General features: G+C 41.2%; 1 protein-coding gene across 2 annotated transcripts; it reads right to left on the bottom strand.

Annotated features, from left to right (window-relative positions):
* Window positions 1-986: 986 nt before the first annotated feature.
* On the bottom strand, window positions 987-11,219 carry LOC136526206 (F-box/LRR-repeat protein 15-like). Of its 2 annotated transcripts, XM_066518959.1 has the most exons (18): window positions 10,754-11,219; window positions 8,800-8,819; window positions 8,552-8,712; window positions 8,324-8,456; window positions 7,831-7,930; window positions 7,554-7,751; window positions 7,211-7,481; window positions 7,003-7,101; window positions 6,833-6,921; window positions 6,658-6,757; window positions 6,390-6,560; window positions 5,563-5,715; window positions 3,899-4,059; window positions 3,615-3,813; window positions 2,723-3,186; window positions 2,200-2,263; window positions 1,817-1,906; window positions 987-1,413 (listed from the first exon to the last, which is right to left on the bottom strand). In XM_066518959.1, exons 1-18 carry the CDS (start codon window positions 11,140-11,142, stop codon window positions 1,339-1,341), a joined length of 2,937 nt encoding a protein of 978 aa, XP_066375056.1. In that variant the 5' UTR covers window positions 11,143-11,219; the 3' UTR covers window positions 987-1,338. The 2 variants fall into 2 exon arrangements, with proteins under 2 accessions (XP_066375056.1, XP_066375051.1); XM_066518954.1 differs by having other exon boundaries at window positions 8,552-8,819.
* Window positions 11,220-23,636: the final 12,417 nt, after the last annotated feature.

The raw sequence follows: 23,636 nt of genomic DNA, 5'->3' as shown, positions 1-23,636 counted from the left end.
GCATCGAAGAGGGTGGATCCTCGACTAGTTGATATATGTATGTCATTGGTATATGAACTATGGTGGTTGGCTATTGTATGGTTGGTCAAATGTGTTTCACATTTATGTTATTTTTCATTGCTCTATGCGGTATGCATACATGAGTATATGGCAATTCTAAATATATACTACACTACTATCAGTTGACTAGTGGTGACATGGTGTGCCAACTCTTGCGGGCATGGACAACCTTTTGGGTATGCGTGATCCGAGTGCACATGGGTTTAGACACAAAATTAAGCCCATGACGAGCCATGAGTTTTTTAATGGACAGATTTTATATTTGCGAGCATAGGTTTGGGTTGGCTAAACCCAACCCGTCCCCGTCTCCACATGCGCCAGTGCGATAGCACGTGTGCCTATCCTGGGTTTCATAGGTAGAGTAAGTGGAGGTGGTAGCTTGGATTTTGGATGATCAAACCAATGCATGTCCCTCACAACCCCACCTTCACATGTATATAGACTCCGTTAACAGGCTTTCATGTTGGAGGAACCAATGCAAGGGTTGACACAAGGCTGCATCACTTGCTAGCTACCACAATCTATTCTGAATAAGCCACAAACACATATAAACTATAATCTAGACACCACGTCAACACTAAAAGCTTACTACTAATAACCAAGCCACAATATGGACCAGAGAACTTGAGATGAGCGATGATCACGTGCAAAGGTATGCCACAACTATTCATCTATCAACAAGGTAGCATGTAAGTCCACTTCACAGAACATGGCATCAAATGCTAACCTGCAGCGCAAAATACACTACAGGTAATAAGGATCTCTAGCAAAGCGTGAAACAAGCCCCTCAAAACTCTAGCTAAGCTTGTGCGTGCGTCATCTCCCTTGCATGGCCACAGTTAAGCTTCATAATACTGCACTTCGATCTGCGAACAATTAAAATAGCTGTACAAAGCTTCACCCCATATCACATTAGCAAAGCAAAATTCTAGATCCAAACAAGATGATTATTGATGCATATAAACCAGCATACAGATCTGATAGCTCCATCGGTACACTTCCAAGGAATAAAGACAAACAAACATGAACAGATATTTTGTTATCTCCGACAACAAAACAGATTCGCAAAAATACTTATTACAGCACCATGAATGGACTGCAGAAATAGGATCACATCGCCCCTGGCTCCTAATACCATGCCATGCAATATACCGGCAATGCTTGGGTACTATGTACAAGAGCACCAAGGAGAGCTTTTCCTGACTTGCTTTTTTCTTCAAATCTGAACAGAGGCTTATTGCATGAATTGCACTCCTTTATATGGTAGCAGCCTCTGTATTATGAGATGAGGCTGCTCTGGATGCGCTTTAGACTGGGACAAACCAAACGGAGTCCGCCAAAATCCGCATTGATCTGTGTGCAAAAAGCTTTGCTTAGAAGACCAACATAAAACACAGCACACAGGATTTAAAACACAGGACACAGGATTGGACTTCTGCACAAAATATGTTAACTTAGACCTTGTTTAAATCCAGGATATAAAGTTTTGGGATGTCACATCAGGTGTCAAATGGGGTGTCGTATGGGGTGTTCGGATACTAATAAAAAAACAAAATTACAGAATCCGTCAGTAATCCGTCATTAACATGTATTACTATAGCACCACATTGTCAGGCTTAAAAGATTCGTCTCGCAAATTAGTCGCAAACTGTGCAATTAGTTATTTTTTTAATCTATTTAATACTCCATACATGTGTCCAAACATTCGATGGGATTGGGAGTAAACTTTAGGGGGATGAACTAAACAAGGCCTTACCTTTGGACAAGAATGCACATTAAGGATCTCCAACGCACTACAAAGGGATATTGCAGATTCTAATTCCTCGTCTTGCAACATGGTGCATGCCTATGAAAAAGTGAGATTGCATCAATCAGGTAGGTGAAACAGTAGAAGATAAAATAGCACACTACATATACTCAGCAAAATTTGAAACTACATGCCCAACATTTTGTGAAATTTATCGATTAAAAAAGGCAAGAGACAAACCAAGGGCTAAACCTAACTCATTTCTTGCAATTAAATTAACACTATAAACGTGAGAATAAACATAAACGGCATTGAATCATTCATCTTGTGCGAGAACTAGTCATTGCTGGTCAAAAACTTCAATACAGAATGTTGCTTGAAAAAAAAAGTACCAGAAGTTGGAGGTTGGTCAATCTTGGGCAATCAAGCTTCAGCACCTCCAGTGAGCTACAGTTGCTGAAAGAAAGAAATAACTGTTGTAAGAGAAATTCATTGGTTACCAGGGAGTTCTGGCATCCCATTAGCAACAAAAAAAAATTCTAGAAAATGTTGCAATGTTTTTAAAAACAAATTAAAAAAGAGACGTGCATAGTACACATTAACCTAAAAAATTTCAATTTCAAATTCATTTTTGATACAATATTCAAAAAACACAAGTGGTACCATTGGCACATGATAAACAAGATGGATTGAGTGATTGTCTATTTTGATCCTTGACATCTTGAAAAAATGTGGCATTGCATTTTTGCTGGTTTGTTTGACTTCATTCATGTGGACTACATACATGATCTTAAACATGCTATATCTGCTAGTAGGAATGCACGAAACTCTAGATATGAAATTCACCCAATCGTCATAAATACAAAACCAATACTGCATAGCACTGGCAAATGCACAAATGCACATTGATGTTACCTCAAGTTTAACATGAAAAGGTTGGAGCATGTTAAATCCACTTCCTTCAAGTTGGTTGAAAGATTAAGATTAATTTTGGACAGATGTAGAAAGTTTGCTATCGAAGGAATAACAACTTTCTTAATATTAGGGCACCCAGTACAACTGAGAACTTCAAGCAGGCGACCAGATCGCTCACTGATCTCTTCACTCTTGATTGGTGAAGAACTAGGTGGACAAAAGTCAACTGGCATATCCACAGAACTGCTATCATCTGACCCACACACCAATTCTTGAAAGTTTGTACATCCGTTCAAGTTCACATTAACCAAATTAGTACAGCAAGCAAGAAGATCTTCTATCGCATTCTGTCCAATGGATGAGTAGGACAGATCTAGCTCAACAAGTAATGGAAGAGCACCCTCTCTGTAGAGGGCATCTAATGATGAGTCACTGAGGTACTTGCAAGCTGAAAGTTTTAATACCTGCCAAAGGAAAAACAGATACCATTACAACAGAGTACATCACTACACTCCATTTTGTATGAACAAATCCGTTATTATATCTTATCATTCAAATTCCAAAATTACTCCTTTTCAATTAATCACATGTAATAAAAAAAAACTCATATAAGAAACGGATGCTAATAAAGTGAACTCCCAAAGCTAATTCAATCAAAAAAAAAAGATCTTAGTCATTTTCTGTTTTTCCAGACCATATTACATAAAATGAAAAACTATACTAAAACATTTAATAGCATTGCATACATGTACATATGAATACACATTATGCAGTTATACTGCATTATATATTTGCATAGAATAACAACAGCTAAAACAAGGTTCCATCTTAATGTACCGTATTCCAAAATCTGCAACATAAGCGTTCCAAACAGGAACACAGTCAAGCCTACCTTCAACTGCGGGCAACTGTCGAAAACAGGCTTCAAGTTGATCAAAAATGTATAAGACAGGTCAAGCAAGGTCAGCTTATGAAGGCAATGCAATGAAGACAATCCATTGATGCCAATGGATAGGCATGATGACAGGATAAGATATTCAATCAGAGGACATGCCTCTGCCATTCGAGTCAGTGAATCATCCACAAGCTGCCTGAACATGCAAAAACAGAATGAACACAGCACTGTAGGTAGCGATTGATGACATAAAGCAAAAAATACTGGAAGTGTGGCACAACCTGCAGAAAGAGGCATCTAACGATGTCAAGCAAGGGCAATTGATGGAAGCCTCGGAAAGCACACCACAACCCTTCAGCTCCAATATAGACATATTTGGGGCCTCAATGCGCAGAACACTTAATTTTGGACAAATTCCCAGATTTAGGGATTCAAGGCCCACCTACAAAAAAAAGTCATTAAATCATTGTCGGAATGTACATATATGCTGAATGAGTGTAAGAAACTGAAGGGGCATAATTGCGTCTTTGCTTCAGTTTTGTGCCTCAGAATTTCCTTCCCATCTATATTAGAATATCCTTTCAATTTTAGAACTGAAAACCTAACAAGCTTTTTTTACCAGAGCCACTCTCCCCTTATCTTCATCAATTAAATAGCTGCCAAAACTCACAAGTTCATCGTGACAGAATAGTGTTCTAAAACCAGATCATGTAGCCCACAAAATCACCAAATTACTCTCCTATGCCCAATCCACTAGGTTATGAGTATTGCAAAAATGAGGAAGATGGTTTAGCAGGTTTGTTGGTTATAACTTATCTTTTCATCATTCTAACAATAATTGTCAATAATTGCTTAGTTTTCAAGCCTGTATGCATCAAAAGAGAAGCATTGCATGCTTTCAAGCATAGAAAACAAATCTACTGAATTCAAGTCTCAAAAAGAAAAGTTTTTTACAGGTCAGAGTAGAACATCAATGTCACTGTACTCGTTACAAGGTCAATGAGGTGACTGAGTACATGTCACTTGCTTGAGTGTAATTCAATAAATCAAACTGCAAGCCTAATAATGAACAACTGGCACCTCCTAATTAGTAACGTGAGAATATAGTGAAATGGTTACTGTTCATATGAACGGTGTACCAGGTACTTGTAGCACATAGTGGTCTAGGAACAAGCATCCTTAACATTACGAGTCACCAGGAAATTAGTTGGATTGACAGCTAATAGAATCAGTTAAAAGTCGAAGATAGATTTGATATCAATAAAAAGTAAGTCTGGATTGAATTTGTTAGGGTATAAAGAAACTACTACATGCAGCTTGCATCTCCTTATTTTACGCAAGAATATTAATCTACTCCAGTCTCTTCTTTCACTGCTCTTGTGGAGCATTTATAAGATTAATTTCAAAAACCTGCTACTACTTTGATATTTGTTAACAAATTTATAGCTACAATTTTATTGACACACATAAACAAACTACAACTTTATCAGCAAAACCAGTTGTTGTCACTGGGCCCACCCTCAATCTCAGTGACATATAACGCTACTCATTCCTAATCGTTCATGCCACTGCCATTGACAGGTGGGCCCATGGCGTCAGCAACAAGTTGTAATGAGAAAGTTGTAGTTCCATGCAGCATAGTGATAAAATAGTTGTAGTTTTCTGAAAATATACGTCAAGACATGTAGTTTTTTGCAACATAAGTCCAAAGGTGCAGGTTTTTGAAATGTACATATATATGAAACAAGTATAATAAGAGTAAATATAAGTTCTCTTCCAAGGCTTGCCTAAAACAGGCCACACACCAATCATATTTCTTTTGAGGTACTCAGTAGAGACAATCTCTAGTTCTCTACCTAATATCAGCAAACAAGTTCACCGACACTCCAACAGTCTACACATTCACATACTGCACCTCAGAACCAGAAGTTATCAATAGACTTACTGGACAGAATGCTGCACTTTGAAGGTGATCACAGCCATCAAGATTCACATGTTGCAAATTTGGGCACGAGAGTCTTAAGAATGTCATCGAGCGGCAACCAGCAAGAGAGAGGCAGGCCAAAGAACTGCTATTCAGTTCTACAATGCTCAAACTCTGTAAAAAGAGAAAAAATGGCATCAGAATTTCAGTATAACGAAATAGATTGTCACTAATATCTTGAAATAGATTGTCACTAATATGTTGTATGGTGCAAAATGTTGGCCTACGAAAAAACGACATGTTCAACAGATAAGTATCGCGGAAATGCGTATGTTGTGTTGGATCTGCGGTCATACAAGGGATCGAGTTCGAAACGATGATATACGTGATGGATTAGGGGTAGCACCAATTGAAGAATAGCTTGTCCAACACCGGTTGAGATGGTTTGGACATGTCCAACGGAGACCTCCAGAGGCACCGGTGCATAGTGGAATCCTAAGCCAGGATAGTAACGTGAAGAGAGGCTGAGGAAGACCGAAGTTGACTTGGATAGAGGCAATAAAAGGAGACTTGAAAGGATGGAATATACCCAAAGACTTAGCCTTAGATAGGAGTGCTTGGAAAACAGCTATTCATGTGTCTGAACCTTGATTGCTTCTGCTGGGTTTCAACTCTAGCCTACCCCAACTTGTTTGGGACTTAAAGGCTTTGTTGTTGTTGTTGTAATAGGAACAAACAGAATGCAAGAACTATGAAAAAATGATAACAATGTACAAGTTGGAATAACAATCATGCATTTAAATACATTAGTTATGGCACAAAGGAGAATGACCGTAACACTGCCATACCTCACAGTTGTCAAGGATCAATGATCTTAGCATAGGGCAACCACCTCCATCACTAAATACTTCGCAAATCGCATTTGTTAATGACTCACAGTCACTAAGATCCACATCAATCAAGTTGTGGCATTGCAATGACAAACTGGATAAGCTCTCTTGTTTTTGAAGCACCAATTTCTGAAGAAAACACCAACTTAGCACTCCTTCATGTTCAGGAGTATCCAAATAACTCAACAAATGCCATAACAAAATTTTACACAAAAATAAATATCACCTGAAGCGTAGTCGATGTTACGCTAACTCGATGGAGCGCTGAACATCTGGAAACTTTGATGTAAGAAAGCACAGGGCTTCGCAAATTCAAATCAGCAAACCTAAATTGGAAAGATTAAAAAAACATAAGAAAACTTAACAAAGAAACAAATATTTCCTGTAGTGCCTCTACTCACTTGCGTAAGTGCACGAGACTTATATTCTTAAGATGTGGTAAGTCCAAAGACACTGATGTCAACAGGCTGCAATTATCAAGCTGTAGTGCCTGCCACAGATGGCAAAGAAGCCCAATTAGTTCTTGTAGCAGGAAGTTTACCAAATTGTACCAAAGAAACTGAATCACTACCTCAAGCAGACGGCTGTAAGCTATTGCAGCCATGGAAGCAGATGTGATTCCTTCACAACTTAGCAGTCTCAAGTCTATTAACATTGGAAGCTTCACGGACTACATATCAGACACCAAAACCAAAAGTACATGTCACGTATTTTTCTGCTGATTGTGATATGCAGAATTTGTCAGACAAATGATAAACAGAGCCTAGAGTAAGGCAAACCTCAAATGAAATGTTGGGGCAGTTTGATGCATCAAGCACAGAAAGACTTGGACATGAACTAGCTATGTCACGCAGTGTCTCATCAGTAACACAAGAACAAGATGACATATCTAGTTTCGCCAACAACGGGCAAGCTGTAGCAGCTTGGCGAATCGCATTGTCAGAAAGCTTATGGCAGGATTGGAAGTCCAACTCAAGCAACTGAGGACAGTTGAGTGATACATGAGCCATGCCTGTTCGCCTCAAAGACAGTATTTGAAGTTGGGAACATCTGGATGGTAGTGTAACATGTTTATTAGCTAGATGACACATGAAACCATATACACTACTGGAAAAAAATCACCTGACAGATATTCTGAGTGCACGGCACTTCAAAATATGAAGCTCACGCAATCCATCATGATTAACAGTTACTTCTTGGATGCCACTCCCAAGAGAAGCATCAGTTACTGTTAAAGCAGTCAATAATGGGCACTCAGACAAAGCTAGAAAAAATGCTTCTCCCAGTTGTCCCTTGCCCATTGTTAACGTCTTCAGATGCCTACAAGATACTCTATCCAATAAATACAATAGTAAGACAGAAGAATGTGCTAACATGGGAGAAAATTGGAGGGGAGGACCTTAAAAACATAATTGCTTCCAGAACTAGTGTTTCTGCATTTATGACACCATGCAAATTGAGTTCTGTTACACTCGGGTACTGACGGCAAATATTAACAACTGCAAAAACAACATATTAAAAAATGAATAGCATCAGGTAAATCCTGTGGGATCTCAAAAGGTGCCAAATAATGATAAGCATGGGTACATTCTGCGAGCCATAGCCTTCCAAAACAAGAGATACTTAGTTTAAAGGAAGAATTCAGTACGGTAATTCATATTTATTAATTAAAAACTACAAATCATAGTCATAATCTTCAAACCAACAGGCTTTAACCTAATCGTATTTCCCTCCTATGAATTTCTAAAAAACTAACAGACAAGTTTGAATCATGAAGTCAATGTGTCTGTCATTTGCAAAAGTGAGGTGGTAGGAAATAAATAGCAAGCACACTATTCTGACTTCCAACTATTGGCAGTAGTGATGTGGTAGATACCAAGAAACTGACTTACAGTTCTGCAGTGATATCCTAGTGTTCTCAAATTTCAAACACTTCCAGAAATCATCATGCACACTAGCAGATCGCCACTGTTTGCAGGTAACACCTGCTCTGCATAAATCCTTCTGGCCCAAGAAAGAGAATATCTGCCATGGAAAACCTAAGAAATTAGTCCATTCCAAATCAGGCAGAAGCAATATTTCTGTAGATAAACTATAAGAAAATGGAACTCAGGGCACACCAGGTGCAGGAGATCGTCAGAGAGATCCATTCTTATTCCAACATCTTCAGAATTTCTTCCACCTGAGTTTTCTGCATTATCAACTTGCTCATTATTGGCATCCCTTGGGCTCTCGCTACCATCATTTGGGAAAAGTGACAAGCCAAATTCCAATTCATGTTCTGGGAAACGAGACAGCTTTAAATGAACACATTCATCAGAAATGGGCAAAAATGACGATTCAGAGCCAAAGGGAGTAGCACTGGCACCAGAATGCAGCGGGCTTTCTCTGCAAAATAAAAGAACCTCTTAAACACAACTCAAAATGATGCATAGACAGGTCATCGATATGGTAATCTTTAATCACAATGAAGTTTGGATTAACAAGAGAGGAGAAAATTCTCCAAATCTCATTAGTGTTTCCAAGCAGAAACAATACAAATAACTTCTACTCCCTACTGGATGACTTGTATCATCAAAAACAGAATGCATACAATGTATACATGACAACAAACACTATTCATAGCAAAGACAATTAAAAGCTGTGTCACTTTATTGCTAACCACCATAATACTACTCCCTCCATTCCCAAATGTAGGTTGTTTTAGTTCTTTTGCAAGTCAAACTTTTCAAAATGCACCAACTTGTACAACATCAAATTGGTTCATTAAAATCACCATGAAGTCTTGATAGTGCATTCATTTGGTGGTATTATAGAGGTTAACATATTATAGAGGTTTGACTTAGGACAGAACTAAAAGGATCTACATTTTTTTAATGGGGGGAGTAGCTCACAACAACACAACAGTTGGAAACAAACCAAAACAGCCAAGATGATCAATATCCAAAGATATCATATCATACTATTAAAAAAATTTAAGAAATTGTGGTCCTTGCTTGTGTGCCATAGTAGATTAACCCTAAACTACACATGCACAAAAACATGCAAATAGTGTACGACTATTTAGAATAATTTCAATACCACAGAAAAAATGTTCATTGTGCAACATAGGAATGATACCAAAAGGTTAGCACCAAAGTAGTAAACAATATCTAAAAAGCAAAGTGCTATCCTTGGATGAAGGGCAGACTGAGGTCGAAACACCAACCAAAATCTTATTCAGCATGGCCTGATTCATCTAGATCTCTAGGAAGCCAAGACTCTCTGACATTTTTAGGAGTGTCTATGGTAGATGACGAGATGTATCTTCATTATATATACTCCCTCCATTCCAAATTGTAAGTCGTTTTGGCTTTTCTAGATACATAGTATCTACACATAATATGTATCTAGGTGCTAGCAAAAGCTATGTATCTGGAAAAGCCAAACCAATTTACAATTTGGAATGGACAGAGTAACTTGGTTTTTTTATTACAAATACAGTTAAAAAGGGCAGACCCAGTGCCGGAGGCTCCCACATGAGTGGGGTCTGGGGTTATTACAAATACAGTTGAAGGGAAAATATTTATGAGTAAGAAGTTATTATGCAAAGAATCTAAAAATCAGCATACTATTTTTTTGCCTAAGGACTACAAACGTATTGCTGTCTCCCAAGTATGTGATAGAATACAGTCCTTTCAAATGTGAGTCATATTTAGTTGATGGAGCATAAATGCCATGCGGCAATTAGGAAAAGAAGATTAACAAGCACAAGGGGGTCACTAGATTAAATATCCTGCAATAAATTCAATGCAGCCTAGGTATTCAGATCTTCAAAACAATTCAAGTGGCATGTCAAGGCCTGGTAAAGCTTTATACTGGAGTACTTGTTATAGCAGGAAATATGTGCTAACGCCCAACATGGTTAGAGCAAGCACTTTCTCCATTGATCCATTTGTGGGTCCTTTATCATTTCAAACCAGGGAGGCAGGGATTACAATAACAACACTTCAGGGAACTGCATTACATCTTTGATACCATTGTTAGAGTGGGCTCAGCATTTCAACATACACGAACAACCAAAAATGAACTGCATAAATTCTCTTGAGTTCAAGGCATATCTTAGGTATCCTCCACATACATGCAAAAGAACAAGACCTCAGGTTGCAATTCCACATCAATCAACTACATAATGAATGAAGTGCATCTTCGTTAAAATTTCACTAGGCAGGTTTTCCTGAAACTACTATCAATAGGAACTAGAGAAACAAAACATATAAACGAACCAAAACTCCACAGCATGCAAAATACTAAAAATGAGGAGCAACATTCGCATAACTTACTCGCCAAAGCGTCGTACTCTGAGCCGTTTATTCTGCAGGTCTCTGTCTTCATCCTCTTCGTCCAGGTTGTCCCACCCAACCTCCACACTGCCACCCGCATGGGGGCCGTCTAGGATACCACCCAACATGTCACGGAGCCCGAGAGAAGAGATGGATTGTCCGCCCAAGGCCCTTTCCGCACCCTGCGAGCTCCCAGCGGCGTCGGGGTTCCACTCCGGCAGAACCGCCGTCCAGTTAAGTGAGCGGGGAGCGGGCTCCTGCCGCGGCATAAGGTGCCAGCCTCGCCGCCCCAGCGACAGCGCGAGTTCCAGCTCCTCTCTCGCCTCCTCATTCCCCTCTTCCTCGTCACCAGCGCCCTGCACGCCCTTCATCCGACCCCCATCCGCCATGCCCTCAGGCCAAAAGACCAAAACCAAACCCTAGAACCATCCCCGGCGCCATTTCCGGCCGCCCAGACCCGAAGCCGCCCCCCCCCCCCCCCCCCCCCCCCACCCACCACCACCACCACACACACACACACGCGCGCGCGCGCGTAACCCGACGGAACTCACCGATTTGACACCACGGCACGGTGAATTCCACCGGATTCGGTCGAATCGGCCTGGCCCAGCCCCGCACGGCCACCGGTAGTGCTGGCGCGCACGACACAGGAGCGAGTCCTCGGCGAGGTGGGCGGGGGGCGCGTCCGTACACGTATTCTCGAGTGGGACCGCACCAGCCGGGCGGATCTGCGCGGCGCGGAGACGGCGGTGGTGGCCGCAGGCTCGCGAGCGCTCAGGGAGCGGGGGGGCAGGGAGAGGGACGGCTCGGGACCGAGGGGGTGGGGGCGATGGGGCGCGGCCATATTGTATTGTATTGTATGGTTCGGTGCTATTGCCTGACGGGTAGGGCTGGGGGCATTGGGGCCAGATGCCAGTGAGGGGTAGTTTTCTGCTGGACCGTCTTCTTGCGTGGGCTTCTGCGCAGTTAGTGAGCGGCTCCTTCATCACAGTCGATGACATGTTGGGTATGATAGTGGGGTCAGAACGTCAGTGTGTATATAGAGTATATACTAGGATTGGTTACAGGTGTCTAAGACCGTCTCCGACGACGACCAAACCCAAAACACAACATTTTTCTTTAGAAGTGAGGATATTTAGATTCAGATTATATCTTTCTTGGTATTTAAAATATATTTTTTATATATTTTATTAAAGACTATAGTTATTATATTGAGAATCTATTTTGGATCCGTGTTCCGCCATATGTCTCCGTTAGAGACCGCCTATCGTGCGCTTTGACCGCGGATTTGCGCCCACGACACAGGGAAGGGACAGGTGGGCCCCTTATGTCTCTCACGGGGTGTGCTACTTGTAGTGTGTTTGCATAATTGTATACCAAGGTGGCCCCACGTGTCATCCTCCTCCGGTGGCTGCGACCACGGTCAGCTGTGATCTAAGTTTGACTTCGCACCGTTAATGTAGGTTGGTGGCTACCAAAGTGGGCCAACAATCCGAGCCACCTGTCATTCCTACTAGAACTCTAGCATAAACCTAGACTATGCCCTGCCCCAACGATTGTTTAGGTAAAAAAAAAAAAAGTGGTTATGTACGTGTGACACATACGAATTGAACTATGAATAATGATATTGTATTAAAATAAGATTAACAACAATGACGCATCGACCCAATTAGAGAACCATATAACATCCAAGAATGGAGTTCCTCATATCATCGATGGCTAATCGAAATCTTGGGATTTAATAGTCATAGTCTAAACCCTAAAAAGCTGGTCGACAAGATGTTGCATTCAATAAGTGATTCTTCCTCGTAATTGTTTCTGTACTCCTCTGTCTCACAAAGCTAGACACTATAGGATTCATCACGTAGATCAATGCTGAGGTTAAAAGACCTGCATACCCCGAGGCGAATTTTAATATATCAAACCAGGTTAGTTTAGCCGCATCTCAAGGTATCTATGTCGCTCCAAATTTTTCTAGCGGTCCGATCTCGCATTCAACGGCCCAGATCACTCGAAGTGGATCTCTCGACTGCACCCGCTTTTTTTGCTTTTGGTTAGCTTCTCTCGTTTCTCCTCTGCTTCTTCCGCTTCCTGTCAGAATCCACACAATCAAATATACGCAGCAGCTTTAGCTTCGCGTTCCAGATTCTTTCACCCCCTCCTCTCTCTCTTCGCTTTCTCTCCCTTGTTCTCCCGACGCTACGGGCGACGGCGCCAGGGGCGACCGGTGCGGCAGTGGCGGCAGGCGCCCTCCTCCTCCTCCTCCTCCTCCTCCTCTTCTTCTTCCTCGTCCTCCTTCGCCGCCGCCGCCGCCCTCCCTCCCCTTCCTCTCCCTCTCTCCCCTTCCCTCCCGAGGCGGCGGGGGGTGCGGCGTGGCGATGGCGCCCCCTGCGGGCGGCGCTCCGGCGAGGGTGGGGCCCGGCGGCCCCCTTTCTCTTCCCATCCTCCGTGCGGCCTCCTCAACGCCTCCTCCCGCTAGGGAGCTTGTGCTCCTATGCTCGATGAAACCCTAGGTGGCTGTGTGGCGGCGGCTACCCTCTTCATCCCCGGCGGCGACGAAGCTCGACGGCTGGATCTGACGGTGTTGGAGCTGTTTCCCGATGTACCTAGGTTTCGATGCAGCTCAGTAAGTTTTCCTAAACTGTGTTGCCTCCTGTTCTAAAGTTGGAGACTCTAGATCTCATGCATAGCTCCTATCGGTACAAATTGAGTGCCTGCTTCTTCAAGGTCAAGCCTACAATTGCTTTACCTTATATAAAATAAAGTTATGGTTATCTCACAGCAAAATAAATCCTAACTTAAGCATGTTAAGGTTTCAGTTCTTATATGAAACAATGTTGTGGTTAGATCCATTTTGCAAGCACCTGTAAATGTGCTATTCAAACTTGGCCGCCATGATTTTGTAACAGCTAATTTTTTCTACCAGCCAATGAAAAATTATGTATGCCGCTTTTCTTGTAGGTACTGATGATAGTTAATACTCTATGATATGTAGCCATATTAAACAAATTCCAAACCTTGTGCCAAAAAAAACATATTCTTCATGAGCCTGTTACCATGTTGTTTCTGTTCGTTACGAGGAATTTTTCTATCCTTTTGCTGTTGTCATTTATGGGCACGAACTGTAATTACCCCTTCTTCAAAAAAAACTTCTTACATGTCTATAGACTCGATATGGTTGCCTCCTAAAACTTTTTTCTGTTATAATAAATGATGAAATTCATAGCTAGGATCACGTAAAGTTAGTGCTACATCTACATAGTGTACTTTCAAAATTGATGCTATATCTATTTTGTCAGTCTTCAAAATTCCCAATACAAATAGGTTAATGAGTTACATGTTCTACTCTTGCCATTTCAGTAGTTTCTTCTGTAATTTCTATAGCTAATGTGCAACTTACATATTTAGTTGGTACTGTAATTTTTATAGCTAATATACACGCCTTCCTTACAAATTTATTATGGCACTACCCACCACATATTTTTTCCATCAATTTATCTATTTCGTTTGCTCATCTAATGTTAACTGCTCTCTTATCTCTACACTCTATAATCATAACTGACCACTTTTCCTTTTTCCCCTTTTTTATATATAAAATGAATCCACCGATATATGCTTTCGTGTAGGACCTTAGCAAGCATGCACAAGACTATTGAAGCTCCGAGAAAGAAGATATAGCTTTGTGCACAAACACTAAACGGTCTGTTCTTCGACTACTCAAAGCAGTATGCACACGACTCCTTTGTAGTTCTATCTCAAAGTACATTTACCTTTGCAGGTTGAACAGGTGAGGCATTATTACCTAGATCACTCGACCTTAAGGTTCTAAGAACTCTGAATGCCACAAAAAATGCTTTACATTGAATTCTTTATTATTTTTCTATGTTTTGGTGCTTTTAGCTAAATTGGATGTGCTTATTTATAGAGTTCCATAAGACTTATGATACTAAAAAACGATATGATGGCTTTAAAATTGGTAGCCAAAGTACTCATGCTCAAACAATAGTATTTAATTCTTTTAGTCCAACACTAGTTAGATCTCACAAAATGATTCAAGTTGACCATGATGATCTTTTTTTACCTAACTGGAGTGAAATAATATACTCAAATTATGAACCTTCAGGCTCTGTGCTCTACTCTTCCCATGTGTTTCCAGTTTTCACAGTATTGGCTGCTCTTAATGGATGTCAAACTGAATAATTCTATATATATATATATATATATATATATATATATATATATATATATATATATATATATATATATGGATTGAGGGTACCATTGTCAGTGTCTAATTTATTTAAGTACTATGATTTGTGTTTACTAAAATAAACTACCTACATTGTCCATTGCCGAGCCACTTTTACAGTTTTTTTGTATCCATTCCTAAATTAGTGCATGTTGATCAGCAAAATATTTATCTTCCTCTATTATGAACAAGTTTAGTGGTTTTGTATTATAAACTTTCCTCCATATATTTTCGTAAATGTTAGCGAATGACAATAGCGATATACTTAATCGGTTAATTCCATTTTTTTGTAGGTCTGCATAAACTGTCCAATTGAAGAAACCAGGTAACCTACACGTAGTCTGTCCAATTGGAGAAACCAGGTAACCTATATGTAGTCTTTATCTTCAGGTATATTGCTCAAATGCACCACTTAATTTAATTTCATCATTTATATATATTAATTGGATTTAGATCATTAATCCTGCAATGAACTTCTTTTCCTCGTATTATTGTAGTTAAACGTGTTTACCAAATGCTCAGAGTTAGGCTTAATGCTAAACCTGAACAAATTTTGCTCAGCGAGGTCCTTACCAAATTAGCCACCTTTTATTTCATTCCTAGATCCCTGCAGGTTGTAACTGAGTTCTCAAAGGATTTTTTTTCGACAAATCAATGCTAATTCATTCAATAAAAGCGTAAGCTCAAACCTTGATATTATAGTAGTCTACCTTTTCTCAGCTTCCCAAATTCTATATTTTTCTTGAGAGTGGTTTATGAGATATTGATAATTAGCATTCTGTTTCGCTTACAACGATCAGAGGTGTTCTTTCTTATACCGCTGATCCTCTAACTTGATGTTAATGTGCTAAGTACTTAACGTAATGTTTTTATTGAATGCCCAAAACTAAATTTAACATATATTTTCTATATACTTTAACCGACGCGCGTAAGGACGCGCGTGATAGTCTAGTAACGATGAATCTGATTGACAACAAGCTCCAGTCCCAATGCCTAGTGCTGTGCACCACTGGAGCACCACCTGCCTCATATTCTTTTCCCTTTTTATATTCATCTCCTGGTGACTTAAAAGGAGTACATAGCAGAGACGGATTGACTGATGGGATGGTTGGCCTAGGGTGGTAACTATGCGATAGGCTATAACGTCATGCTTTATTAGATAAATTTTTGGTCCGTTCAGTTTAACTTATAATCCATATTATTTAACTTATTTTTTAGTCAGTACAACATTTTTCTTTTACAATAATTCAGTCAGAACATTGGTTTTCAGCAAATTTAGCCAAGTTTCAGCAAGTCAAACTGATCTTTGAAGGTTAAAATGTCTAGTATTAAAATAACTTTTAAAGATGTAATTGACCAATATATCAATTTAAAAAAAATAGATCGACAATCAAAACACCCAGGTACCCATGACCAAGGAAAGAGAAGAAGCATGACAAAGTATATATGCCAAACCATTAAGTTCATGGTTCATCCTCTTTATCCTCCTTCCTTGTCATATATTTTTGACTAAAAAGTAATCAAATATACGTATTATTTGCTACTGGATCAGGACGGATGTAATCATGTAGAATCCCCTTGGCCATCATCTAGAACATTGGCCGGTTTGGATTTAAATTATCACTCCTTTTTGGTGAATGCTACAAAATAAATAAATAAACATTTATACATTGAATATAATTGAGTAGTTGAAAACTCAAGAAAATATTAATCAAAAGATCAGCGACATGCAAAATAAACCAAAACATCACCGAACATTAAATTAAAACTCAACTAGGAGTAGATCAAGTCCAATTAAAGAAACAAAATGGATATTTATAGAAATGACAAAATGTTTTATCCTAGTGTTAACATCTACAAAGATTTTGAATTGAATTAACCATAACAAACTTGATATTTTGAAATAACAAAGTGAACATAAGAGAAAATCAAGTGACCATAAAGATAATATAAAAAACGGGAATAAGGGGAGGTAAGGAATGGACGTGAAGACATGTGGCTGTATTCGTGTATCTTTTCTATGCATTTAAGTTCACAATACAAGTGTTGGGATAATGCATCAAATTAAACCCAGCAGCAGCAGCCTATGGTACAGCCTTAGGCCGTGTTTGGCCGGGCTCCGGCTCTGGTTCCGTGGCAGCTCCAGCGGAGGAGCCACACCAAACGCGCTGTCCGAAGGAGCAGCTTCTGCTTGTCCATCAGAGGAGCCGAAGCCCTTTTGCACGTACGGAGGCGGAGCCCGAATTTGTGCTTCACCGCTCCGGCTCCGGCTCCCGCAACGGAGCACCGTGGGCGGAGCCTGGCCAAACACGACCTTATTTAGATCTAAAGTTACCTAGACTAAAGATGAAATAAGAAGTGTATTATGGCGTTGAAGAAAAAAAATTGGTGTTTCTAGCTTTGTGTCCAGTTTTGCATGTCTTCATTTACAACATGTTTGCTTGTTGGTTTCAGTCAGGACTTATCAGCCATGATACAATGTTTTTATCTCACAACAAACCAGCACCAACCAGACTTATTAACCCAGAAACCAACCAGCGAACAGGCTGTTAGAATGAATAATGTGCCTGCCTTGACAGTTTTCTCCTTCGCCACCAACCCGGTCGAGAAAGGATACCTTGACTCAAGGTTCAAAAGGCGGTGAGCCACCACCTAGAGATTAAGCGAGCCTAGATGTTTGAAGGCGTTTTTCTCGGCGATGGCTAATCTCTACTGTATCTCCCACGACTAAAAAGACTAAAGAAGAGACAACGTTTTCCTGCCACCCGTGCAATCCCACATTCCCACCCCTTCCTCTGATTTCCCTTTAAAAAAATAGATCTTCAATCACCATAATTTCAGGACATGCAAAACAAAACAGTACCGCATGCAATCTCGCCGAGTCATGCAATAAAACAAATATGCCCGATCACCCAAAAATCATGCAGGTCGGCCCACATGCAAAAGAAAATCAGCGCCATGATCCCTCCGCACAGCATCCTCATCAGATCAGGATCAGCCGAAATTCCTGCAGCCTGCCTCTCCTCTTCGTCTGCAAAGAAATACTAAACCAGTTTCGCATCAGTTCCACGAGCCAAGTCCCATCGTGCGTGACTCTTCTTTCTCCGCAATCAGCCAGTGCTGCACTCCGCCACGCAGCGCCCCGTGAGACCCCGCCGCCGTCCGCAGCCAAATCCGCCTCCGCCGACCAGCCACGTGTCCAAGTACTCGGAGTTCTTCAAGCACGAGTGCCCATAGGCCTTCACCTACGCGCACGACAGCCCCTTGCTCACCCACGAGTGCACCGCGCCGCGCGAGCTCAAGGTCATCTTATGCCGATCAAGCATCTGAGGGATGTGCGCCATCGAGAAGTGTCACCGACGTCCAAGTACTCGGAGCTCGGAGATCGGAGGGCCGTGCGCCGTCGCCATCGAGAAGTGTCGCCGACGTGGACCTACGAACACCCGCCGATTGAGCATCGCAGCCCATTGTGAACGCCGCCCATTCCAGGTGCTGCTGATTGGCCTACTATTCATTAACTGACAATTCAAGTTTGTTTTCCAGATCCATGAACCATTACATGTGCACGTGTGTTTGTGGTAATACGTACAACAACTGATTATTTGACAATCCATCAACCAGGTTATGTATATCATTTAGGACTGCATGCATCTGATTTTCCTTCATTGCTGCCTTCTCAGGCTTAGGAACTCCAATGCAAATAAGTATTTTATATTTATTATGTACCCCAAAAAATGGATTTGATAAGATAGAATAGAAGCCATGCGTTGGTCCTGAATTGGCATGAAGCTCATATGTGTGTGGTCTGATGGTCTCTATGCCAACTGGTCTAATAATAGGGATGCCTAATAAATCTGCATGTAGCTAAGAAGTAACCAAGCTATCATCAGTTAAGAATAAAGACAAGCCCGGTAACCAAGCTATCAGCAGTTAAGAATAAAGACTTGCCGTGCCATGTAATATCACACAAGAAGTCCAAGAACACATATCCCAGCAATCGCCTCAACTTAATTATATATGTTAGATTTTTTCTGAAGCTTTTGACATGATCTTTGCCCTGTGATATGATTTTTCAGTTTCAAGGTTCAACTATTTCAGTTCATCTTGGGGCTGATTTATCAAGCTGGTTTAATTCCATGATTAATTCAAAAAAATAGGATAGGTGCGTACTGCTTGATTATCTGAATAAAATCCGGCAACAGGTTGAGAACCTGGACCTATCATGCTGATAGTTGTAATTACTGATTCTTGTAACTATATAGGATCAGTTTAGTCTTGTGTTTCAGAGTAACTTTAGTTTTAGTTTTAGGCCTTCGTCTACCACTGTTCACTGTCCGACAAAATCAATTTTGCATTTTTTTTATTTGAAGATATTCCTCTTAGTCTTCCATGTTTCTGTCTACCACAAAAAATATATCAAAAGTGGAAATTTGCTGCAGACAGGTAAATCCTATCACCAATGACATGGTCGGTATTTTGGGTAAAAGGTGGCCTGTCTCAGCTGGTCATCTTCACCATTTTGGTGCTGTGCTGTCACTTGAAATTCTTCTATGTAGCTTGTTGGAACAATGGTATTCTTCTCCGATCTGTAGCAAGTCATTCCATTTGCAGCTTGCAGGTCATCTCGCCAAGTAGAAGTGGCAAGAGAAAGTAGCAGCATCTCAACCATCCCATCAGTGACCAATCTCCAAGTAATCATTACTTGCCTGCATAGTTTTCTAGCATTAGCTTATTAATTCAGTGATCCTATGCTAGACCTGAAACTTGCTGTCCACACGGAATTTCGTCCCGTACCGAGGTCACACGAGCAAGCCGGAAGGGTCCGCTCGATGGAGCTGGAGATCCGCCTAGCTTCAGCGCAGGGGTGGTCGATCCTGTACGCTCCTCCCGAGACGTGCCAGTCAATTTGACCATGCAATTGACAAGGAGAGAAAGTTTATCAGTAATTTAGGGCGGAACGTGCCGGTGTTACCGGACAGTTCCGAATGTGCGGCTCTGAGAGCCGATATGAAAGGAGATCGACTAAATAGTCGATCCTAGCATATTCATAAGAATAAATCAGTTAAAGCTCATAGGGTTATGTAAGAAGAATCGGTTATCATTCATGATGAATATCATTATTTAGATAAATATTGGTCAATGTCAATAAGATGTCAACAATAATTAGTTCATGCTAAGCCAATGACTGCGAGTAACCGAACCTCTTTTTATGTAAAAGAAACAACTCATCATCATTCAATCATTTAATAAAAATAAATCTAATGAACATATTAGATCTCATCTATCGCTATGACCAGTGGGGCATGAGGCAGAATCATGCAGGCCGTAGAAACAAAAATAGACTCGACGACCCTAACTTATTACTAATATCAGTGGGGCATGAGACAGAATTATGCAGGCCATAATACAATAATAAGATCATGGGGCTAACACATCTTTCAACCTATCCCTACTTCAACGATCTTGTGATGCGAACTATTTGTGAAAGCGTTCGATATCGGCTAAAACAGCCAATTCAGGCATAGCGCATAGTTAAGGTCATGCACTCTCAGAAACAAATCTACCAAATAACGATCTCCACTCCACGGTGCTAACAGTGGGGTGTGAGGCAGAATCACACAGGCTGTGATAACGGGTCATAAAATAGTTTTCGCTAGCCAATAGATCTACTCAAAATCAGACATGCCTTAACCGCACGCTACGCACGATCAAGATTGATATAAAACAACCGATAAAAATATAACTCATCGTTTAAAGTACAAATTAGATCAATTTAGATTATCAAATGATGGGTTAAACAAGATATAAGGTCGATCTAGATCAATCTCAATCGGGCGAAGTGATATTGCTATAATTAAATAAACATTGGAAGCAATAAGCAATATCGGTAACTTAATGAATCTATTCGAAGGAATGCCACCCTTAGATAGAGCCGATAACTTGACCTTAATCTAGTTCGAGCAGTGGAGGTCGACCGGATCGATGCAGCCTTACTTGAACTAGACAAGAATCGATAACTAACTTATACTAGAGTCATAGTGGAGGTCGACCGGATCGATGCAGCCATATGAACAGAGGTGTAAGCCATGACGGTACTTACAGACAAGCAGTGGAGGTCGACCGGATCGATGCAACCGTACTTGCTGAAGAACTCATTGATATCTACTCTACTCCTACTCCTAAGGGGTGGCCAGATCTGAAAAAGTAAATAGCTTGTATTTGATTAATTGTGTGTCTTTTACAATAGCCGGGGTTTGATATTTATACCCGAGACCTACGCATGACTCCTATCTAAGCATGACATCACAATCTTTGGCCCTAAGAGAAAATATTCCTAATTTAAGATAACTTGGACTCTAATCTTTCCCTTTTTGTAGAGTCCAACATGTCTTGTCCCGGCGCTGATCGTAGCCTTTGACGTTATCTGCTGGCGCTGCCTGAAGAAAGCCAATTCCAGTGCTGCATTCGAATCAGCTAGTTTCGATCTGCACGTAATTGATTCCTTGATGACATGATCTTGGGAGCTTTCGAGGCCCTGTGACTCTTCTTCTAAATTTTGGTGTAAACACATGCCCCCCAATTTTGGGATAAAAGTAATTTTATTCCAAAATTATCACGTCTGTGTCCCCGATAGGTCCACAATCACGGTAAAGAATCTTGATCTGGGGTCTACTATTTATCGTTGTCTATGTCAGCTCATGAGCCCATGCTTTAAAACTTTTACGAGAGCATCATTGCTTCATGGGCACTTGGATTTATCCTTCTAGGCTGACTATAAAATGTCTATCTGACCCTGGTGAGAGCAACTCAATGATTCAGCCATGTTTCTCTTCTATCTGCCTCCTCGAGTGCTTTCAACTCCACTGGACCCTCCATGGTCTATCTTTTTGCTATGAAGATCTTGAGCGGTTAGAAAAATTCTTAGTGTCACTCATCTTAGCACCTTGTCAAGCAAGAGAATCAGCTACTATGGTTAAAAGAATCCTTGTGATATCGCCTGGGTCTTCTCTCCATGCTCGCAGAGCTGTTCTAGTGTTTGCAAGGGCTAAAATGTGTGGACACCTTCCCCTTGTTTGCTCAATCAAGTGCCCATCGAGAAAGCCACAAGCTTCTTTCCAGCGGTTTCCCAATCACCGAGAAATCAGCTGGGCATCTGTTAGGCAGGCGGCTTTTCCCCTTCTCTATCACAATTTTATTAATGGGCCGATGTGACTCGGTTTATGATGACTTTCGGCCCTGTGGGGATTCAAACTCCCTTTAATCCAAAGAAACCTTGGTGGGCTGATTGCTGGTCAATGTAAATCTTTTGTATCCATCCCACGATATTCTGTAACTTGGGGAAGCAATAAGTCCAAATCTGTTATCTCTTCATTATATGTCCTCGAATTTCTAGAGCCTCGATCCATTTCTGTATTTGATTTCAATTTTACACCTCGACGAAATCTATCTCCTCACCTTCCCAGGCTATATATACGGGCCACGTCTGGGGATCGAAAAACAACTCGCTTCATCTCAAACCTTCTACATCCTTTGTATAGTTCATGCTCTTCCGTAGGTTTGAGATCATGGAGAACAACAAGAGGTTTGCTGAGGAGGCCCTCAACGGACCTACATCATCGCGTCAGCGCGTTCATCGTCAGGAGGGTACAACTCGTGATGCCCCCACTGCTTCGAGGAATAGGGCCGACTCCATTTGGCCTTTAGGGTCCTCTTCATTAACAACTCATTGCCAGCTCCCTTGTTATCAAAGGAGATGGATTGACAATGACGATCTGCTTGCCTCCATTGATAGGCATGGCTAGGGTCTCGCTGAATGTCTCTCCCTCATAGAATCGGCCCTAGCCATGGTTCGGTGTCGATCACCTCCCAAGGCCGATTCGGTGGAGGATAGGTTGGCCAAGGCTAAGGCCAGAATCACGGGTGAGATATCTGTCATAACCTTTGCTTTCTTTCAACTTCATCCTCAAGATCCTGATCATCTCTCCTTTGAATCTTTTTAGATTTGTCTGCCCAACTAGAGAGCCTCCGATTGGTTGCAGAGCACACGTCGGGATTCGTCATTGGTAGAGGCGCCATCCCGATGGTTCATCTACACAGCATTCCAAACTATGTTAGGGAGGTCGCCTTGCATGGCGTTCACCATGGTGCCGCCATGGCGTTGGCTTCTGCACAAGCCCATTCTGGCCACAAACTTCGGTTCCTTCCCCATGGTTTTCCAGCCGCGGCGCACCCTAGGGATTACAAACGCCTAATTGAGGATTTCTTTAGTGTTGCTAACTCCGTAGCCTTTATCTCCCAAGCCGATGATATAGTAGCCAAAGTGTTTTCCGACCCGTAGTTTGTAATAGGTGATATTAGCAAACAATTTCTCCATCTTGAGTGATTTTTCTTTTGTTTCGTACTTCATGCTATATGCATCACTTTGTCTGTGTTTACTTTGCTCCTACAGGCGATACACATTATGCCGGCTTTTACCCCTTCGGGGTTGTTTTCGCACTAGAGGCGATACCCTTCTGGTATCGGCTATTAGAGCCGACAACTGAGCAAATTGGTTGTCAAGTATTAATCCAAACGCTAGGGTAATATTCCTTTAAATATTCCCCATTTGATTGCTCTGCCGAATTCTTCTTCTTC

This window comes from Miscanthus floridulus, chromosome 2 (assembly GCF_019320115.1).
Source record: "Miscanthus floridulus cultivar M001 chromosome 2, ASM1932011v1, whole genome shotgun sequence".
NCBI lineage: Eukaryota > Viridiplantae > Streptophyta > Magnoliopsida > Poales > Poaceae > Miscanthus > Miscanthus floridulus.
This window is presented reverse-complemented; position numbering and strand designations above follow the sequence as displayed.